Source organism: Callithrix jacchus, chromosome 4, assembly GCF_049354715.1.
Source record: "Callithrix jacchus isolate 240 chromosome 4, calJac240_pri, whole genome shotgun sequence".
In the NCBI taxonomy this organism is placed as follows: domain Eukaryota; kingdom Metazoa; phylum Chordata; class Mammalia; order Primates; family Cebidae; genus Callithrix; species Callithrix jacchus.
In genome coordinates this window covers 39,079,511-39,098,768 of record NC_133505.1, presented here as the reverse complement: position 1 = coordinate 39,098,768, position 19,258 = coordinate 39,079,511, and the positions used below count along the sequence as shown (strand labels likewise).

General features: G+C 47.6%; 1 protein-coding gene and 1 long non-coding RNA gene across 2 annotated transcripts in view; both read left to right on the top strand.

Annotated features, from left to right (window-relative positions):
• Positions 1-12,823, top strand: part of LOC128931727 (uncharacterized) — a 36,788-nt gene extending 23,965 nt beyond the window's left edge. Inside the window, exons 2-3 of the long non-coding RNA XR_013534018.1 lie at positions 8,311-8,414; positions 12,086-12,823. This is a non-coding gene — a long non-coding RNA (uncharacterized LOC128931727). The remainder of the gene's footprint in view (positions 1-8,310; positions 8,415-12,085) is intronic.
• Positions 12,824-14,289: 1,466 nt separating this feature from the next.
• NCR3 (natural cytotoxicity triggering receptor 3) lies at positions 14,290-19,007 on the top strand. Its single transcript, XM_035295241.3, has 4 exons — positions 14,290-14,573; positions 18,126-18,470; positions 18,638-18,745; positions 18,885-19,007. The coding sequence occupies exons 1-4, from the start codon at positions 14,531-14,533 to the stop codon at positions 18,929-18,931; spliced, it is 543 nt and encodes a 180-aa protein (XP_035151132.1). The 5' UTR covers positions 14,290-14,530; the 3' UTR covers positions 18,932-19,007.
• The last annotated feature ends 251 nt before the right edge of the window (positions 19,008-19,258 follow it).

Below are 19,258 nucleotides of genomic sequence, written 5' to 3'. Positions count from 1 at the left end.
AGGCACATGCCTCTAATCCCAGCTATGTGAAAGGCTGAGGCTGGAAGAACACCTGAAACCCAGAATCAGGAATTTGACACTAGCCTGGGCAACATAGTGAGATCTCATCTCAAAAATATATATAAAAAAATATGTGCCAGGCACGGTGGCTTATGCCTGTAATCCCAGCACTTTGGGAGGCTGAGGCGGGCAGATCACCTGAGGTCGGGAGTTTGAGATCAGCCTGACCAACATGGAGAAACCTCATTCTCTATTAAAAATACAAAATTTAGCTGGGTGTGGTGGCACATGCCTGTAGTCCCAGCTACTTGGGAGACTGAGGCAGGAGAATCGCTTGAACCCAGGAGGTGGAGGTTGCTGTGAGCTGAGATCGCACCATTGCACTAGAGCCTGGGCAACAAGAGCAAAACTCCGGCTCAAAAATAAATGAATGAATGAATGAATGAAAGTGGGAGAAACAACCCAAAAATCTTCCAACAGGAGAATGGTGTAATCCCAGCACTTTGGGAGTCTGAGTCAGGTGGATCATGTGGTCAGGAGTTCAAGACCAGCCTGGCCAAGATGGTGAAACCCCATCTCTACTAAAAATACAAAAGTTAGCCAGGTGTGGTGATGTGTGCCTGTAATCCCAGCTACTCAGGAGGCTGAGGCAGGAGAATTGCCTGAACCCAGGAGGCGGAGGTTGCGGTGAGCCGAGATTGCGCCATTGCACTCCAGCCTGGGTAACAAGAGCGAAACTTCGTCTCAAAAAAAAAAAAAAAAAAAAAAAAAAAAAAGCTCCTGTTTAGAGTATAGGAGTCTGGGGACTCAGGTTTGATGGCTTTTATGTCCTTGGAAAGGAGGAGGGGAGATTTCAAAGTGAAGCAGCTTCCAGGATCTGAGATATAGGTCATGGAGAGTCAAGGTGATGCCTCGAGTGGACAAGGTAAAATAACTGTGAAGCTGCACACTTAGGGAATTGAAACGGCATTTGTGAGATGGGTAGAAGAAGGTTTGTAGTAGATTGCGTCATAATAACAAAAACAAAAAAATAGAAACAACCCAATGGTACATCATCAGGTGAATGGATCCACAAGCTGTGCTACATCATATGAAGGATTACCACTCAGCAAAAAAAAAAGGAATGAAACACTGATACACACGACAGTGTGGGTGAATCTCACAGACATCAAGCAGAACGAAAGGAGCCAGATACTAGAGTATGTACCATATGACTCCACTGATATGATGTTTGAGAACAGACTAAAATAATCTACAGAGGCCGAGCACAGTGGCTCACACCTGTAATTCCAACACTTAGGGAGGTCAAGGCAGGAGGATCACTTGAGCCCAGGAGTTTGAAACCAGTCTAGGCAACATAGTAGGACCTCTACAATTTTTTTTTTTTATCAGCTGGGTGCAGTGGCATGTGCCTGTACTCCTAGCTACTTGGGAGGCTGAGGTGGAAGGATGTCTTGAGCCCAGGAGGTCAAGGCAGCAGTGAGCAATAATTGCACCACTGTACTCCAGCCTGGGCAACAGAGCAAGACACTGTCTCAAGAAAAAAATCCACAGAGGTAAATATCAGTTGTTGCATCTAGGAGGGGAAAGGGATTTACTAAAAAGGGACATGGAGGAATTTTCCAGGATAATGGGAATGATCTCTATCTCAATTGCAGCATGGTTACATGGGTGTACATACTGGCCAAAGGTCAAAGGTTATCAAACTGCATTAAGATCTGTACATTTTATTGTATGAAATTATATCTCAATGTTTAAAAATGTCATTTATGTGGACATTAAGTCCATTAAGGAGATGGCAGAGGTTGAAATAGAGAGGAAGCTGAAGAGTCAGGTGGGGCTCTTGATGAATGTGAGGTGGGCTGGACATCAAGGAGAGATTGAAGGTCATGGGTTCAGATGCTATGAGCCTCAGAGGAGAAGCTATTCTCAAAAGCTGAAAGTATCATTACCTGGGAGCCATTCATTAGTTGGAAAATATTGATAAGACTTGGCCAGAAGCAGAAATATATAAAACACTTATAAATGGGGGGGAAAAAGATTTGGCCAGAGAAGTCACCCAGTCTCTCACCCCTGCCAACACTTAGAGAAGGAATTCTGGTGGGGGTGGGGGGTAGGGGCGGAAAAAGGATGAGATCAACTGTGCTGTGGAATTTTCTGTGTTTTCACCTGTTTTCCTGCTCTGAGTTCTGAGTTGGGAGTTTCTTGGCCTCAACCACATCCAGCCAGCCCACAGCTTGTTGTTAAAGAAGTCAAATCAGAGGCCAGACGCGGTGGCTCACACCTGTAATCCCAGCATTTAGGGAGGCTGAAGTGGGTGGATCACTTGAGATTGGGAATTTGAAACCAGCCTGGCCAACATGGTGAAACCCTGTCTCTACTAAAAATACAAAAAAGTTAGCCAGGTGTGGTGTCAGGCACCTGTAATCCCAGCTACTTGGGAGGCTAAGGCAAGAGAATTGCTTCAGCCCAGGAGTCGGAGGTTGCAGTAAATAGAGATCACACCACTGCACTCCTGCCTGGGCAACAGAGCAAGACTCTGTCTCAAAAAGAAAAAAAAAGTTAGACCACTGCACATCCACTTCAGCACTGTTTTATTTTTTATCTTTCCTCTTGATTGCCTGGGAAGTTTCTTTAGAAAAGTTCCATCCTTGGCCTAGTGTGATGACTCATGCCTATAATCCCACCACTTTGGGAGATCAAGGTCAGGAGATCGAGACCATCCTGGCCAACATGGTGAAACCCTGTCTCTACTAAAAATACAACATTACTTGGGTGTGGTGGCACACACCTGTAGTCCCAGCTACTCTAGAGGCTGAGGCAAGAGAATCGCTTGAACCTGGGAGGTGGAGGTTGCAGTGAGCCAAGATTGAGCCACTGCACTCCAGCCTGGCGACAGGATGAGACTTTGTCTCAAAAAAAAAAAAAAAAAAGTTCTATCCTTGTGCCCACTGTGATAATTAGCACAGCAGTTCCTGTCTTGCAGGTTAGCCTTCCCTAGATGTTCTCAGAATTATTAAAAGGGGTTCTTGAATGCACATGCATACCACGATTTATTCTAGATTGACTGAAAAAAAAAAAAAAAACAACCCACACTGTTTTTAGAATTGAAAACATTTTAATCTATGACAAATGTTTAGAAGTCTTAGATATAGAAAAGAACTGGGAGAGCAGCATGCCCTTGAGTCCAGGTGTAGCAATGGCACTGTCACCCTGGCCCAGGACTGGGGAAGGGATAGAGAACCACAAACTCTGCCAGGCGCGGTGGCTCACGCCTGTAATCCCAGAACTTTGGGAGGCTGAGGAGAAAGGATCATGAAGTCAAGAGATTGAGACCAGCCTGGCTAACATGGTGAAACCCCATCTCTACTAAAAATACAAAAATTAGCTGGATGTGGTGGTGCGTGGCTATAGTCCCAGCTACTCTGGAGGCTGAGGCAGGAGAATTGCTTGAACCTGGGAGGCAGAGGCTGCAGTGAGCTGAGATTGCGCCACTGTGCTCCAGCCTAAAGAAGAGCAAGACTCCGTCTCAAACAAACAAAAATCACACACTGAACACCTAGGGGAATGGGGTCTGGAAGTTTGCAAGTGGTACCCCCACTTTACAGATGGATAAATAGTGGCACCAGGACTCCAACCTAGGCTGATTTGTCTTCTAAGCTACATTGATTCCCCTGGGACGTGGAATAGAACCATGTGACTGAGTGTACATTGTGGAAGAGTGGAATATCTTTTTTGAGACAGAGTTTTGCTCATTGCCCAGGCTGGAGTGCAATGGCGCAATCTCGGCTCACTGCAACCTTGGCCTCCTAGGTTCAAGTAATTCTTGTGCCTCAGCCACCCGAGTAGCTAGGATTACAAGCATGTACCACCACGCCCGACTAAATTTTGTATTTTTAGTAGAGATGAGGTTTTACCATGTTGTCCAGGCTGGTCTCGATCTCCTGACCTCAGGTGATCCACCCACCTCAGCCACCCGAAGTGCTAGGATTATAGGCATGAGCTATAATCCCTGCCAGAAAAGTGGAGTTTTATCTTTAGGCCAGTTACTTATTCCATGTCCCCTCTGGTGGTGACCTCTTCTCCCTCCCCAAACCATGGGCTTCTCACAGTTGAGATAGTAGAGACAGTTTTCTCCATATTGTCGCTTTGGCGTGTGATTGGGATGTTGATAGACGGAGACAAGGTAGGACATCAGACTGAAGCTGGAATTAAGGCCCAGTTGAGAAAAGCCACCAATGGTAGCTTGGGCTTCCCATGCTCTGTGACCACCAGGGGGCAGCCCTGGCCTTGCCATGGCACTTCCATCCCACATCCTCTACTTAGCCCTGGGGAGGCGGCCACTTCACTGCTGGGGAATGGCTGAGTTGGTCCTTCCCAAATGGTGGTTGCCCCGGTAGCTTAGAGAGGTCAAATAATTTGTTCAAGATTAAACTGGGCACAGTGGCTCACACTTGTAATCCCAGCACTTTGGGAGGCCGAAGTGGGAGGATTGCTTTAGACCAGGAGTTTGAGATCAGCCTGGGCAACACAGTGAGACCCTATCTGTACAAAAAATAAATGAGGCAAATGTGATGATGTGTGTCTGTAGTCCAAGATACTCTGGAGGCTGAGGTGGGAGTTTCACCTGAGCTCAGGAGTTCAAGGCTGCAGGAAGCTATGATCACACCACAGCCTGGTTCACAGAGTGAGACTCTGCCAAAAAAAAAAAAAAAAGGCCAGGTGCGGTGGCTCACGCCTGTAATCCAAGCACTTTGGGAAGCCGAAGTGGGCAGATCATGAGGTCAAGAGATAGAGACCATCCTGGCCAACATGGTGAAACCCCGTCTCTACTAAAAAGACAAAAATTAGCCAGGCATGGTGGTACGTGCCTGTAATCCCAGCTACTCAGGAGGCTGAGGCAGGAGAATCACTTAAACCTGGGAGGTGGAGTTTGCAGTGAGCTGAGATCGTGCCACTTTACTCCATCCTGGCAATGGAGTAAGACTCCATCTCAAAAAAAAAAAAGATTGTATAACATGATTGTGGGGATCGTGGGAGAGCTGGCATTTGAACCCAGACTCATTCCAAATCAGCATTCTTAACCATGAGATGACTGCTTCTTCTCCAAAAGATAGCTCTGAATTACTTCAGTGATGTGTGAGAACTGGACAGTCTACAAAAGTACTGTGCCACAGAGCTAGAAACACAGACACAAGGGAAAAAACATGTATTAGGCCGGGCATGGAGGCTCACACCTGTAATCCCAGGACTTTGGGAGGCCAAGGCGGATATATCACTTAAGGCCAGGCGTTTGAGACCAGCCTGAGCAACATTACAAAACCCCATCAGTACCAAAAATGCAAAAATTAGCCAAGTGAGGCCGGGTGCAGTGGCTCAAGCCTGTAATCCCAGCACTTTGGGAGGCCGAGGCAGGTGGATCACAAGGTCAAGAGATCGAGACCATCCTGGTCAACATGGTGAAACCCCATCTCTACTAAAAATACAAAAAATTAGCTGGACATGGTGGCGCGTGCCTGTAATCCCAGCTACTCAGGAGGCTGAGGAAGGAGAATTGCCTGAAGCCAGGAGGCGGAGGTTGCGGTGAGCCGAGATCGCGCCATTGCACTCCAGCCTGGGTAACAAGACCGAAACTCCGTCTCAAAAAAAAAAAAAAAATTAGCCAAGTGAGGTGGCACATGCCTGTGAACCCAGATACTCAGGAGGCTGAGGCAGGCAAATCACTTTAGCCTGGGAGGTGGAGGTTGCTGTGAGCCGAGATTGCGCCACTGTACTTCAGTCTGGGCAACTGAGCAAGACTCTGTCTCCAAACAACAACAACATGTATTAATATAAAAGGATCCAGACCAGGACAACATAGCAAGATGCTGTCTTTCCCACCACTACGCCCAGCTAAATTTTTTATATTTTTAGTAGAGACAGGGGCTCATCATGTTGGCCAGGGTGATCTTGAACTCCTGACCTCATGATTCGCTCACCTTGGCGTTCCAAAGTGCTGGGATTACAGGCATAAGCCACTGTGCCTGGCTCTTTCAAAACTAAATAAAAATAAGTCAGTTGTGGTGGCACATACCAGTATTCCAAACTACTTGGGAGGCTGAGGCAGGAGGACTGCTGGAGTCCAGGACATTGAGGTTGCAGTGAGCAATGTTCATACCACTGTACTCCAGCCTGGGTGACAGAGTGAGATCCTTGTCTCTAAACGGTATAATAGTAACAAAACAAAAAACAAGAAAATATATAATAGTAAAAGGAGCCAGAAGGGGGCGTGTGGTAAGGGGTGGACACATGGCATATCACATGTCATCCTTCCCTTCTGTGTACTAGCTCCTGTAGCTGTGTGATACACATACAAGAGTGTCTGGCGTACTATTGTACTAATCCCTAATCCTTGTAGAGGTCTACCTTGTTTTTTATGTTTTGCAGATATGCTGTTTTTTTTTTTTTCTTTTTGAGACGGAGTTTTGCTCTGTTGCCCAGGCTGGAGTGCAGTGGCACCATCTCGCTCACTGCAACCTCAGCCTCCCGAGTTCAAGCAATTCTCCTGTCTCAGCTTCCCAAGTAGCTGGGATTACAGGTGCATGCCACCACATCTGGCTAATTTTTATATTTTTAGTACAGATGGGGTGATATCATGTTGGCCAGGCTGGTCTTGAACTCCTGACCTCATGATCCATATGCCTTGGTCTCTCAAAGTGCTGGGATTACAGGCGTGAGCCACCTTGTCCGGTTATGCATTTTTTTATATATTGAAGTTTGTGGCAATCCTGTGTTGAGCAAATCTATTGGTGCCACTTTTCCAATAGCCTGTGCTCACTTTGTGTCTCTGTGGCACATTTTGGTTAATTGTTGCAATATTTCAAATTTTTCATGATTATTTTATCTGTTATGATCTGTGATTAGCAATTTTTTTTTTTTGAGACAGGGTCTCACTCTGTCATTCAGGCTGGAGTGCAGTGGCAAGATCGTAGCTCACTGCAGCCTCAAACTTCTGGGCTCAAGTGATCCTTCTGCTTCAGCCTCCCAAATAGCTAAGACTTACTGGCACCCGCCAGCACACCTGGTTAACTTTTGAAAAGTTTTTTGTAGAGACACAGTCTCGCTTTGTTGCCAAGGCTGGTCTCAAACTTATGACCTCTAATGATCCCCTTACTTCAGCCTCCCAAAGTGCTGGGATGACAGGTGTGAGCCACTGTGCCCTATCATCAGTGATCTTTGATGTTCCTATTGTAATTTTTTTTTTGAAATGGAGTCTTGCTCTGTCACCCAGGCTGGAGTGCGGTGGTGCGATCTTGGGTTCGAGTGATTCTCTTGCCTCAGCCTCCTGAGTAGCTGGGACTACAGGCACCCACCAGTTACAGTGGGCGCAGTTGCTCACGCCTGTATTCCCAGCACTTTGGGAGGCTGAGGCAGGTGGATCACAAGGTCAGGAGTTCGAGACCAGCTTGGCCAGCATGGTGAAACCTCGTCTGTACTAAAAACAGAAAAATTAGCAGGGCATGGTCATGTGCACCTGTAATCTCAGCTACTTGGGAGGCTGGGACAGGAGAATTGCTTGAACCTAGGAGACAGAGGTTGCAGGGAGCTGAGATCACACCACTGCACTCCAGCCTGGGTGACAAAGCAAGACTCCGTCTCAAAAAACAACAGCAACAAAACACCCAAAATTAGCCAGGTGTGGTGGCACATGCTTGTAGTCCCAGCTCCAGCTACTCTATTTTTTTTTTTTTTTTTTTTTGAGACGGAGTTTCGCTCTTGTTACCCAGGCTGGAGTGCAATGGCGCGATCTCGGCTCACCGCAACCTCCGCCTCCTGGGTTCAGGCAATTCTCCCGCCTCAGCCTCCTGAGTAGCTGGGATTACAGGCACGCACCACCATGCCCAGCTAATTTTTTGTATTTTTAGTAGAGACGGGGTTTCACCATGTTGACCAGGATGGTCTCGATCTGTTGACCTTGTGATCCACCTGCCTCGGCCTCCCAAAGTGCTGGGATTACAGGCGTGAGCCACCGCGCCTGGCCCAGCTACTCTAGAGGCTGAGGCATGAGGATCACTTGAACCCTGGAGGCAGAAGTTGCAGTGAGCCAAGTTTGCACCATTGCACTCTGGCCTGGGCAATAGAGCATGACTCTATCTCAAAAAAAAAAAAGAGAGAGAGAGAGAGATCAATGCCTGGTTTCAAACCTTTGAAGGACAGGCTGACTCTCTTGTTAGGGGCCAGTTGCAGATGGTGACTTTCAATTGAAGTCAGTGCTCATTTACCATTCTGAAAATCCTAGATCCCTTAAGAATTTTTTTTTTTTTTTTTAAGAGCTGAGGCTGAGATGGCTCACTCCTGTAATCCCAGCACTTTGAGAAGTTAAGTGGGCAAATCAGCCTGGACATCATGAGTTTGAGACCAGCCTGGACAACATGGTAAGACCCCGCCTCTACAAAAAATACAAAAAGTATCTAGGCATGGTGATGGGTGCCTGTAGTCCCAGCTACTAAGGAGGCTCTGGTGGGAAGATGGTTTGAGCCTAGGAGATTGAGGCTTCAGTGAGCTGTGATTGTGCCACTGCATTCTAGCCTATGCAACAGAGTGAGACCTTGTCTCAAAAGAAAGAAAGAAAGAGAGAGAGAGAGGAGATAGGGGTCTTGCTATGTTGCCCAGATTGGAGTATCATGGTGCTATGGTTTTCACAAGCAAAATCATAGTATACTGCAGCCCTGAACTTCTGTCCTCAAGTGATCCTCCTGCCTCAGCCTTCTGAGTAGCAGAGACATAGGCACGTATCACTGCACTCAGCAAGAATTAGCTAAATTTACTCTGCCATGCTCTAGAAATGGAACAGTAAAGCCTAGATGGCTGGGTATGGTGGCTCAGGCCTGTAATCCCAGTGCTTTAGGAGACCAAGGCGGGCGGATCACCTGAGGTGAGGAGGTCGAGACCAGACTGGCCAACATGGTGAAACCATGTCTTCACTAAAAATACAAAAATTAGCCGGGCATAGTGGCAGGCACCTGTAATCCCAGATACTAGGGAGGCTGAGGCAGGAGAATTGCTTGAACCCAAGGGGCGGAGGAAGTTGCAGTAAGCTGAGGTCACACCACTGTACTCCAGCCTGGGCGACAGAACAAGATTCCATCTCAAAAAAATAAGATAAAATAAAAAAGCCTAAATGCTATGCATTTGTTTACAACATGGTTTACTGATTTTAGGTTTTCGTTTCAGACCAGGCCTGGTGGCTCATGCCTGTAATTCCAGCACTTTGGGAGGCTGAGGTGGGCGGATCACAAGTCAAGAGATCGGGGCCATCCTGGCCAACATGATGAAACCCTGTCTCTATTAAAAATACAAAAATTATCTGGGTGTGGTGGCATGCATCTGTAGTTCCAGATGCACTACTCTGGAGGCTGAGGTAGAAGAATCACTTGAACCCAAGAGGCGGAGGTTGCAGTGAGCCGAGATGGCACCACTGCACTCCAGCCTGGCACCAGAGCGAGACTCCATCTCAAACAAACAAAGGAACAAAACATTCTTTTCTTTTATTTTTTTCTGAGACACACTCTCAATCTGTTGCCCAAGCTGTAGTACAGCAGCATGATTTCAGTCCACTGCAACCTCTGCCTTCCAGACTCAAGTGATCCTCCTCCTAAGTCACCCTCCTGAGTAGCTGGGACCACAGACATGAGCAATTATGCTCAGCTAATTTTTGTATTTTTTTGTAGGGATGGGGTTTCATCATGTTGCCTAGGCTGGTCTCCAACCATTTTTTTTTTTTTTTTGGAGACAGAATTTCATTCTTGTTGTCTAGGCTGGAGTGCAACGGCGCCATCTTGGCTCACTGCAACCACCGCCTCCTGGGTTTAAGTGATTCTCCTACCTCAGCCTCCCAAGTAGCTCGGATTACAGGTATGCACTACCATGCCTGGCTAATTTTGTATTTTTAGTAGAGACGGGGTTTCTCCATGTTGGTCAGGCTGGTCTTGAACTCCTGACCTCAGATGATCCATCCACCTCCACCTCCCAAAGTGCTGGGATTACAGGTGTGACCCATCATACCTAGCCCAAATTTGCTCTTTTTTTTTTTTTTTAAAAGCTTCTCTTACTACTATTCCCAACTTAAATTTTATTTTATTTAGAGACAAGGTCTTACTCCATTGCTCAGGCTGGAATGCAGTGGCAAAATCATAGCCCACTGCATTCTTGAACTCCTGGGCTCGAGGAATTCTCCAGTCTCAACTTCTGAGTAGCTGGTATTATTGGCACGTGCCACCATGTCCGGCTAATTTTAAATTTTTTTGTAGAGACAGGGTCTTGTCATGTTGTCCAGGCTGGTCTCAAACTCCTGGCCTCAAGCAATTCTCTAGCCTTGGCCTCCCAAAGTGCTGGGATTACAAGTGTGAGCCATTGTGCCTAGCCAGTTTTTTGAATATTTTAAGCCTACTGTTGAGGCCTACTGCTCTGAAAAATAAAATTTCTTTAAAATGATTACTGCTCATTGACAATGTACATGGTTACCCAAGAGCTCTAGCTCTGATGAAGATGTCCAAAGAGATGTATGTTGTTTTCATGCCTGCTAACATAACATCCAGCCTGTAGCCCATGGTTTAAGGAGTAATTTAGACTTTCAAGTATTATTATTTAAGAAATACATTTTATAAGGTTGTATCTTCCATAGATAGTGAATCCTTTGATGGATCTGGGCAATGTAAATTGAAAGCCTCTGGAAGAGATTTACCATTCTAAATGCCATTAAGAACATTCATGCTGGGCATTGGGGCCATGCCTGTAATCCCAGCACTTTGGGAGGCCAGGGCAGGGGATCACTTGAGGTGAGGAGTTCAAGACCAACCTGGCCAACATGGTGAAACCCTGTCTCTACTAAAAATACAAAAAAAATTTAGCCAGGTTTGGTGGCGTGTACTTGTAGTCCCAGCTGCTTGGGAGGCTGAGGCAGAAGAATTGCTTGAGCCTGAGAAGTGGAGGTTGTAGTGAGCCAAGATCAGGCCACCACATTCCAGCCTAGGTGACAAAGGGAGACTCTGTTCAAACAAAAAAATTCATGACTCATGACTCATGGGAGGTAGAAATATTAACATTTATAGGAGTTTTGGAAGTTGATTCTCACCCTCATAGATCACTTTGAAGGATTCAAGACTTCTTTGGAGGAAGTAACTGCAGATGTGATAGAAATAGTAACAGAACTAGAATTAGAAGTGGAGCCTGGGCTGGGCGTGGTAGCTCATGTTTATAATCCAGCACTTTGGGAGACCAAAGTGGGTGGATCACAAGGTCAGGAGTTTGAGACCATCCTGTCCCGTTTTTACTAAAAAAAACAAAAATAGCGTGGTGGTGCACGCCTATAGTACCAGCTACTCAGGAGACTGAGGCAGAAGAATTGTGTCAATCCGGGAGGCAGAGGTTGCAGTGAGCTGAGATCATGCCACTGCACTCCAACTTGGGCGACAGAGTGAGACTCCGTCTGGAAAAAAAAAACTGGAGCCTGAAAATGTGACTGAATTGCTACAATCTTATTAAACTTGAACAGATAGCCAGGTTCAGTGGCTCACGCCTGTAGTCCCAGCACTTTGGGAGGCTGAGGCTGGCAGATCATGAGGTCAGGAGTTCAAGACCAGCCTGACCAATATGTTGAAACCCTGTCTCTACTAAAAATACGAAAATTAGCCAGGCGTGGTGGTACGCACCTGTAATCCCAGCTACTTGGGAGGCTGAGGTAGGAGAATTGCTCGAACCTGGGAGGCAGAGGTTGCAGAGCCAAGAACACACCACTGCACTCCATCCTGGGCGGCAGAGCGAGACTCTGTCTCAAACAAAACAAAACAACACTCGGCTAATTTTGTATTTTTAGTAGAGACGGAGTTTTACCATGTTGGTCAGGCTGGTCTTGACCTCAGGTGATCCGCCCGCCTCAGCCTCCCAAAGTGCTTAGATTACAGGTGTGAGCCACCACCCCGGCCTAGTGGCAGGTTTTGAAAGAAGTTCTACTGTGAGTAAAAGGCTATCATACAGCATCATGTGCCACTGAGAAATCTGTGAGAGTAAATCGATGCAATGAACTTCACCACTGTCTTCTTTTAAGAAAGTGCCTGGCCGGGCGCGGTGGCTCACGCCTATAATCCCAGCACTTTGGGAAGCCGAGGCGGGTGGATCACGAGGTCAAGAGATCGAGACCATTCTGGTCAACATGATGAAACCCCATCTCTACTAAAAATACAAAAATTAGCTGGGCATGGTGGCACGTGCCTGTAATCCCAGCTACTCAGGAGGCTGATGCAGGAAAATTGCTTGAACCCAGGAGGCGGAGGTTGCGGTGAGCCGAGATCAAGCCATTGCACTCCAGCCTGGGTAACAAGAGCAAAAACTCTGTCTCAAAAAAAAAAAAAAAAAAGAAAGAAAGAAAAAGAAATTGCCACAGCCACCCCAGCCTTCAGCAACTGCCACACTAATCCATCAGCAGTCATCAAATCAGCATCAAGGCACCAGCAAAGAACCTACACCAGCAAAAAGATTCTTACTTGCTGAAAGGTCAGATTATCCTTAATGTTATTTAGCAATAAAATATTTTGAAAGTTAGGTACGTAGACTTTTTTCAAACATAATGCTATTGTACGTCTAATAGACTACAGTATAATGAAACATAACTTTTATATGTACTGGGAAACCAAAAAAATCTGTGACTTGCTTTGTTGTGATACTCCATTTATTATGGTAGTTTGGAAGTAAACACAAAATATCTCTGAGGTATGCCTGTATAACCTTGGAGTTACCTGTAATGCATGTGTGTGTGTAAAAATAAATTTTATGCGTATTAAAACAATATGCAGTTTGCAGGTTCTCAATAAATGCTAGTTAAATGGTGGATTTCCCAGTGGGGAATAAGTCCCTGTAGAAGGCACTAGATAAAGTTGACTATGGGCTGGGTGCGGTGGCTCATACCTGTAATCCCAGCACTTTGGGAGGCCGAGGCAGGTGGATCACAAGGTCAGGAGTTCGATACCAGCCTGGCCAACATGGTGAAACCCCCATCTGTACTAAAAATACAAAAATTAGCCGGGTGTGGTGGTGGGTGCCTGTAATTCCAGCTAAGCGGGAGGCTGAGGCAGGAGAATTGCTTGCAACCGGAAGGTAGAGGTTGTAGTGAGCTGAGATCAAAACCACTGCACTCCAGCCTGGGCGAAAGAGCGAAACTGTCTCAAAAAAAAAAAAGCTGACCTCTGCTAGGGGTGTATTCCCTTAATTGAGATACAAATATAAATGAATCCAAACCCTTCCATCAGCTGCACTCACTCGTCTGCTAAATCACCTAAGTCAACACCATCAAAGGAAAAGACGGTGGTTGAGGCCGGGCATGGGTGACCCACTGTGGGAGGCTGAGGGGTGAATTGTTTGAGCTCAGGAGTTGGATACCAGCCTGGGCAACATAGGGAGACCCCATCTCTACAATAAGTACAAAAATTAGCCTGGTGTGGTGGTGTGTGCCTGTAGTCCCAGCTACTCAGAAGACTGAATTGGGAGGATCGATTGAGACCGGGAGGTTGAGGCTGCCATGAGCCATGATGGTGCCACTGAACTCTGGCTGAGCCAAGACGGAGACAGACCCTATCTCAAAAAACCAAAACAGCAATCCCAGCACTTTGGGAGGGCGAGGTTGGCTGATCACTTGAGATCAGGATTTTGAGACCAGCCTGGCCAACATGGTAATACCCCATCTCAACAAAAATTAGCCGGGTGTGATGGTGTGTGCCTGTAATCCCAGCTATTTGGAAGGCTGAGGCAGGAGAACTGCTTGAACCTGTGAGGCAGAGGTTGCAGTGAGCCAAGATCACTCCACTGCACTCCAGCCTGGGCTACAGAGTAAGACTCCATCTCAAAAAAAAAAAAACAAAACACTCAACCAACCAAAGAAAAAGACACACACACACACACCGTGATTGCTGTGTAAATAAAATATAGCTTCACCAATTGGCTTGCTTCTCTTAATCCCTCATAGAAATCCTGGAGCAGCTGTGGGGTTCAGTGAGGCCAGACTCCAGGAAGGGAATGGGTGGGATGGGTCTGGGCACTGGTGAGCAGTGGGGAGAGGAAGTAGGTTAGCTTCTAGGCTGAGAAGTGCTCCTGGAGGCTTATTCTGGGTAAAAGCTGGTCTTCTCGAACCTCGGAAGGTGGGGGAACCCACATCCTGGTCTCACCCACCCAACCGCCCACTCACCCTCGGGTTAGCAGCCATCTAAGCCCCACCCTCCCCCTCACACATTTAGGTAGGCTGCCACAAGCTGGCCTCTTGCCCTCCTAGAGACAGACATCACCACCAGCATCGTCCTCTCTCCTCAGGGAGGCATGCATTTGATGCTTGAGGTCCCTGGCAGTTGTGATCGTTCCCAAGTGATATGTGAGTCCTGTGTGTCATAGGAAGCTCCCCGTCCCCATCTGGGGACCAAAGGCCTGGCTACAAGTAGTGAGTCCTCCCTCCTCCACCCAGACCTCACTGCTCAGATCCCCTTCGCCAACTGGGACATCTTCCGACATGGCCTGGATGCTGTTGCTCATCTTGATCATGGTCCATCCAGGTGACAGGGCGTGTGCTCAGGACTCCAAGGAGTGTGGGTGGGAGGAGGAAGATCCAGAAGGTTGGACTAGATGCTATAGGGAGCAAGCCTGGGGGTGGCTGAAACACCCAGTTCTGAGGGAGGAGTGGGGCCTCTCCAAAGACACTCGGTGGATTCCCTAATTCACAGACTCTCTGTGTCACCCACTGTGAGGCTTTTTAGCTAGGGTCTAGACATATAATTAGGAGTTTGAGAGCTCCCAGTAAATCTATGATAAATTTCTTGGTGAAACTGGTTTTTTGTTTTTTGTTTTTGAGATGGAATCTTGCTTTGCTGCCCAGGCTGGCGTGCAGTGGTGCAATCTTGGCTCACTTCAACCTCCCGTGTTCAAGCGATTCTCCTGCCTCAGCCTCTAGAGTAGCTGGGACAACAGGCACACCCCACCACACCTGGCTAGTTGTTTTTGTTGTTTGTTTTTTTTTTTGAGACAGTCTTGCTCTATTGCCTAGGCTGGAGTGCAGTGGCATGATCTTGGCTCACTGCAACCTTTGCCTCCCGGGTTCAAGCAATTCTCCTGCTTTAGCCTCCCGAGTAGATGGAATTACAGGCACGTGTCACCACACCCAGCTAATTTTTGCATTTTTAGTAGAGACAGGGTTTCCCTACATTGGCCAGGCTGGTCTCGAACTCCTGACCTCAGGTGATCTGCCTGTCTTGGCCTCCCAAAGTGCTAGGATTATAGGTCCCAGTCATTTTTATATTTTCAGTAGAGATGGGGTTTTGCTATGTTGGCCAGGCTGGTTTCAAACTCCTTATCTCAAGTGATCCGTTTGCCTTGGCCTCCCAAAGTGTTGGGATTACAGGCATGAGCCACTGTGCCCCACCTGGTGAAACTGTTTTTTTTTTTTTTGAAACAGCCTCCTTCTTACTGCCTAGGCTGGAGTGTAGTGGCGCTATTTTGGCTCACTGTAGCCTCCACCTCCTGGGTACAAGTGATTCTCCTGCCTCAGCCTCCCAAGTCGCTGGGATTATAGGTTCATGTCACTACTGCTGACTAACTTTTGTATTTTTAGTAGAGACGAGGTTTCACCATGTTGATCAGGTTGGTCTCAAACTCCTGACCTTAGGTGATCCACTCTCCTTGGCTTCCCAAAATGCTGGGATTACAAGCATGAGCCACCATGCCCGGCTAAAACTGTTTTTAATGAACTGAGAGACGTTAACCAACAGGCATATTCATTGACAAAATGCAGGAGTTCTCAAAATGTGGTTTCCTGGGAACCTGGGACAAATTCTCAGGCCCCACTCCAGACCTACTGAATTGAAAACTCTAGGGGTGGGCCCAGGAATCTGTTTTTTAGCAAATGCTTCAGGTAATTTCCATACACACTTAAGTTTGAGAACCACTGAAATAGAATGACTGGTAAATTTCCCTAAGTAGGTAATTTAATGAGAGATTTTAATATTGGTTTAATTCATCAATATGGATGAGTTAAATAGGAATCTCAACCAATTAAGGTCATATCTTCACCTGGAGACTTAATTAGTTAATGTTCTTTTTTTTTTTTTTTTAATTTGAGACGGAGTCTTGCTCTGTCACCCAGGCTGGAGTGCAGTGACTCAATCTTGGCTCACTGCAACCTCCACCTCCGGGGTCCAACCGATTCTCCTGCCTCAGCCTCCCAAGTAGCTGGGATTACAGGTGCCTGCCACCACACCTAGCTAATTTTTTTGTATTTTTAGTAGAGACAGGGTTTCACCATGTTGACCAGGCAGGTCTTGAACTCCTGACCTCATGATCTGCCTCCCTCGGCCTCCCAAAGTGCTGGGATTACAGGCGTGAGCCACTGCGCCTAGCTAGTTAACGCTTTTTTTTTTTTTTTTTTTTGAGACGGAGTTTCGCTCTTGTTACCCAGGCTGGAGTGCAATGGCGCAATCTCGGCTCACTGCAACCTCTGCCTCCTGGGTTCAGGCAATTCTCCTGCCTCAGCCTCCTGAGTAGCTGGGATTACGGGCATGCGCCACTGTGCCCAGTTAATTTTTTGTATTTTTAGTAGAGACGGGGTTTCACCATGTTGACCAGGATGGTCTCGATCTCTTGACCTTGTGATCCACCCGCCTCGGCCTCCCAAAGTGCTGGGATTACAGGCTTGAGCCACCGTGCCCGGCCTAGTTAACGCTTTTTAACAAAAAACAGAGTGGCTGGGCGCAGTGGCTCACGCCTGTAATCCCAGCACTTTGGGAGGCTGAGGGAGGAGGATCACTTGAGGTCAGGAGTTTGAGACCAGCCTGACCAACATGGTGAAACTCCGTCTCTACTAAAAATACAAAAATTAGCTGGGCATGGTGGCCCATGCCTGTAATCCTAGCTACTCAGGAGGCGGAGGCAGGAGAATCACTTGAATCCAGGAGGCGGAGGTTGTAGTGAGCCAAGATCGTGCCATCGCACTCCAGTCTGAGGGCAACAGATTAAGACTTTGCCTTGAAAAAAAAAAAAAAGAAAGAAAAGAAAAGAGAAAAAGAACAAGGATGGCTTACTATGCAATGCCATTAGTACTAAAATACCTGGAATAATATAATTAGTGATGTTCGTCAACCAGGCAGCTGCATTCGTTAATAAGCTTCATTTCTCTATGATGGTTTACATTTTAGCTGGACAAGTTACTACTGAACTGGCTGGAGAATGATGGCAGAGGGTGAGAGTGAGACTTGGTATAGGAAGAATTGGAAAAATGATTGATTGAATAAGCAATGTTAAGAAATCAGATTGGAGGCCGTGCGCAGTGACTTACGCCTATAACCCCAGCACTTTGGGAGGCCGAGGCTGGTGGATCACGAGGTCAAGAGATGGAGACCATCCTGGTCAACAAGGTGAAACCCCCGTCTCTACTAAAAATACAAAAAGTAGCTGGGCATGGTGGCGTGCGCCTGTAGTCCCAGCTACTCGGGAGGCTGAGGCAGGAGAATTGCTTGAACCCAGGAGGCGGAGGTTGCGGTGAGCCAAGATCGGGCCATTGCACTCCAGCATGGGTAACAAGAAGGAAACTCCGTCTCAAAAAAAAAAAAAAAAAGAAAAGAAAAGAAAAAAGAAAAATCAGATTGGTTGGGCCAGGTGCTGTGGCTCACATCTGTAATCCCAGCACTTTGGGAGGCTGAGGCAGGCAGATCACAAGGTCAGGAGTTAGAAACCAGCCTGACCAACCTGGTGAAACCCCATCTCTACTAAAAATACAAAAATTAGCCAGGTGTGGCGGTACACGCCTGTAATCCCAGCTACTTGGAAGGCCGAGGCAGGAGAATCACTCTTAGCTGGGAGGCAGAGGTTGCAGTGAGCGGAGATCTCACCACTGTACTCCAGCCTGGGCCACAGAGCAAGACTTCAACTCAAAAAAAAAAAAAAAAAAAAGAAAGAAATCAGATTGGTTAAGACGAAAGGGTTTCATGAGGCACCCAAAGTGTCTATTCCATGAACCCTATACCTGAGACAGCTGGGATGTTCTACTATAAGCTCACCTGTCTTTTCTCTTTGGAGTAACTCGGGAGCGTTTCTCTGGGTCTTCCTTCTGCCTCCAGGATCCTGTACTCTCTGGGTGTCCCAGCCCCCTGAGATTCATACCCTGGAAGGATCCTCTGCCTTTCTGCCCTGCTCCTTCAATGCCAGCAGAGGGAAACTGGCCATTGGCTCCGTCATGTGGTTCCGAGATGAGGTGGTTTCAGGGAAGGAGGTGAGGAATGGAACCCCAGAGTTCAGGGGCCGCGTGGCCCCCCTTGCTTCTTCCCGTTTCCTCCATGACCACCAGGCTGAGCTGCACATCTGGGACGTGCGAGGCCATGACGCCGGCATCTACTTGTGCAGGGTGGAGGTGCTGGGCCTGGGTGTCGGGACAGGGAATGGGACTCGGCTGGTGGTGGAGAAAGGTGAGATGCTGGGAGGTGGCGTCTCTTCCTGGCTGGAGGCCCCAAGAGGCAATGTCCTTGGGAGTCAGGGATCTTCCCCTGGGGTCCCTATCCTCCTAGGAAGAAGTGCACACAGAAGAAGCCTGTGTGCACTTCTTCCCCAACCTCTTCTCCATTGCCCCGTGCAGAACATCCTCAGCTAGGGGCTGGTCCAGTCCTCCTCCTTCGGGCTGGATTCTATGCCATCAGCTTTCTTTCTGTGGCCGTGGGCAGCACCCTTTATTACCAGGGAAAATGTGAGTAATGGAGCCAGGGGCAATAGTGGACAAGATGGGAGGGGTAGTAACAGAGTGGGAGAAGGGGGGACAGAGACCAGGGAGAGGAGAGCCTTGGGGGACTTCGACACTAAGCAGCTCCTGTCCTCTCTCTGACCAGGCCACTGTCACATGGGAACATGCTGCCACTCCTCAGATGGCCCCTGAGGAGTGATCCCAGAGCCCAGTGATCCGCAGTCCTCTTCAGAAGACCCCAATAAATCGCTCTCTGCCCCACCGCTAACTCCTCCTTATGAGTCTCATGTGTTTTCTTCTCCATTCTCCAGATGCCCAATCTCCCCTCTCTGGATTCCCCCAGTTCTGAACTCTCCCTTCCACCAGGTCTAACCGGGAAAAGTGCAAGAAGGCAGCTTCCAGCTGTGGTGCCCAGGGCCCCTCCCACCGCCATGTGGGGGCTCAGCACACCTGTTTCCCCAGACCCAGGAGGCTGAGCCTGATTGTCCTAAGAAATGGGAAGAATCAGATATGACCCCT

What these genes read in the sequence shown, in the direction of transcription:
- NCR3 (XM_035295241.3), top strand. Translation starts at nt 14,531, where the DNA reads ATGGCCTGGATGCTGTTGCTCATCTTGATCATGGTCCATCCAG. An exon ending in CTTGATCATGGTCCATCCAG is followed by an intron (nt 14,574 to 18,125) that starts GTGACAGGGCGT and finishes TTCTGCCTCCAG; the next exon opens with GATCCTGTACTCTCTGGGTG. An exon ending in TCGGCTGGTGGTGGAGAAAG is followed by an intron (nt 18,471 to 18,637) that starts GTGAGATGCTGG and finishes TGCCCCGTGCAG; the next exon opens with AACATCCTCAGCTAGGGGCT.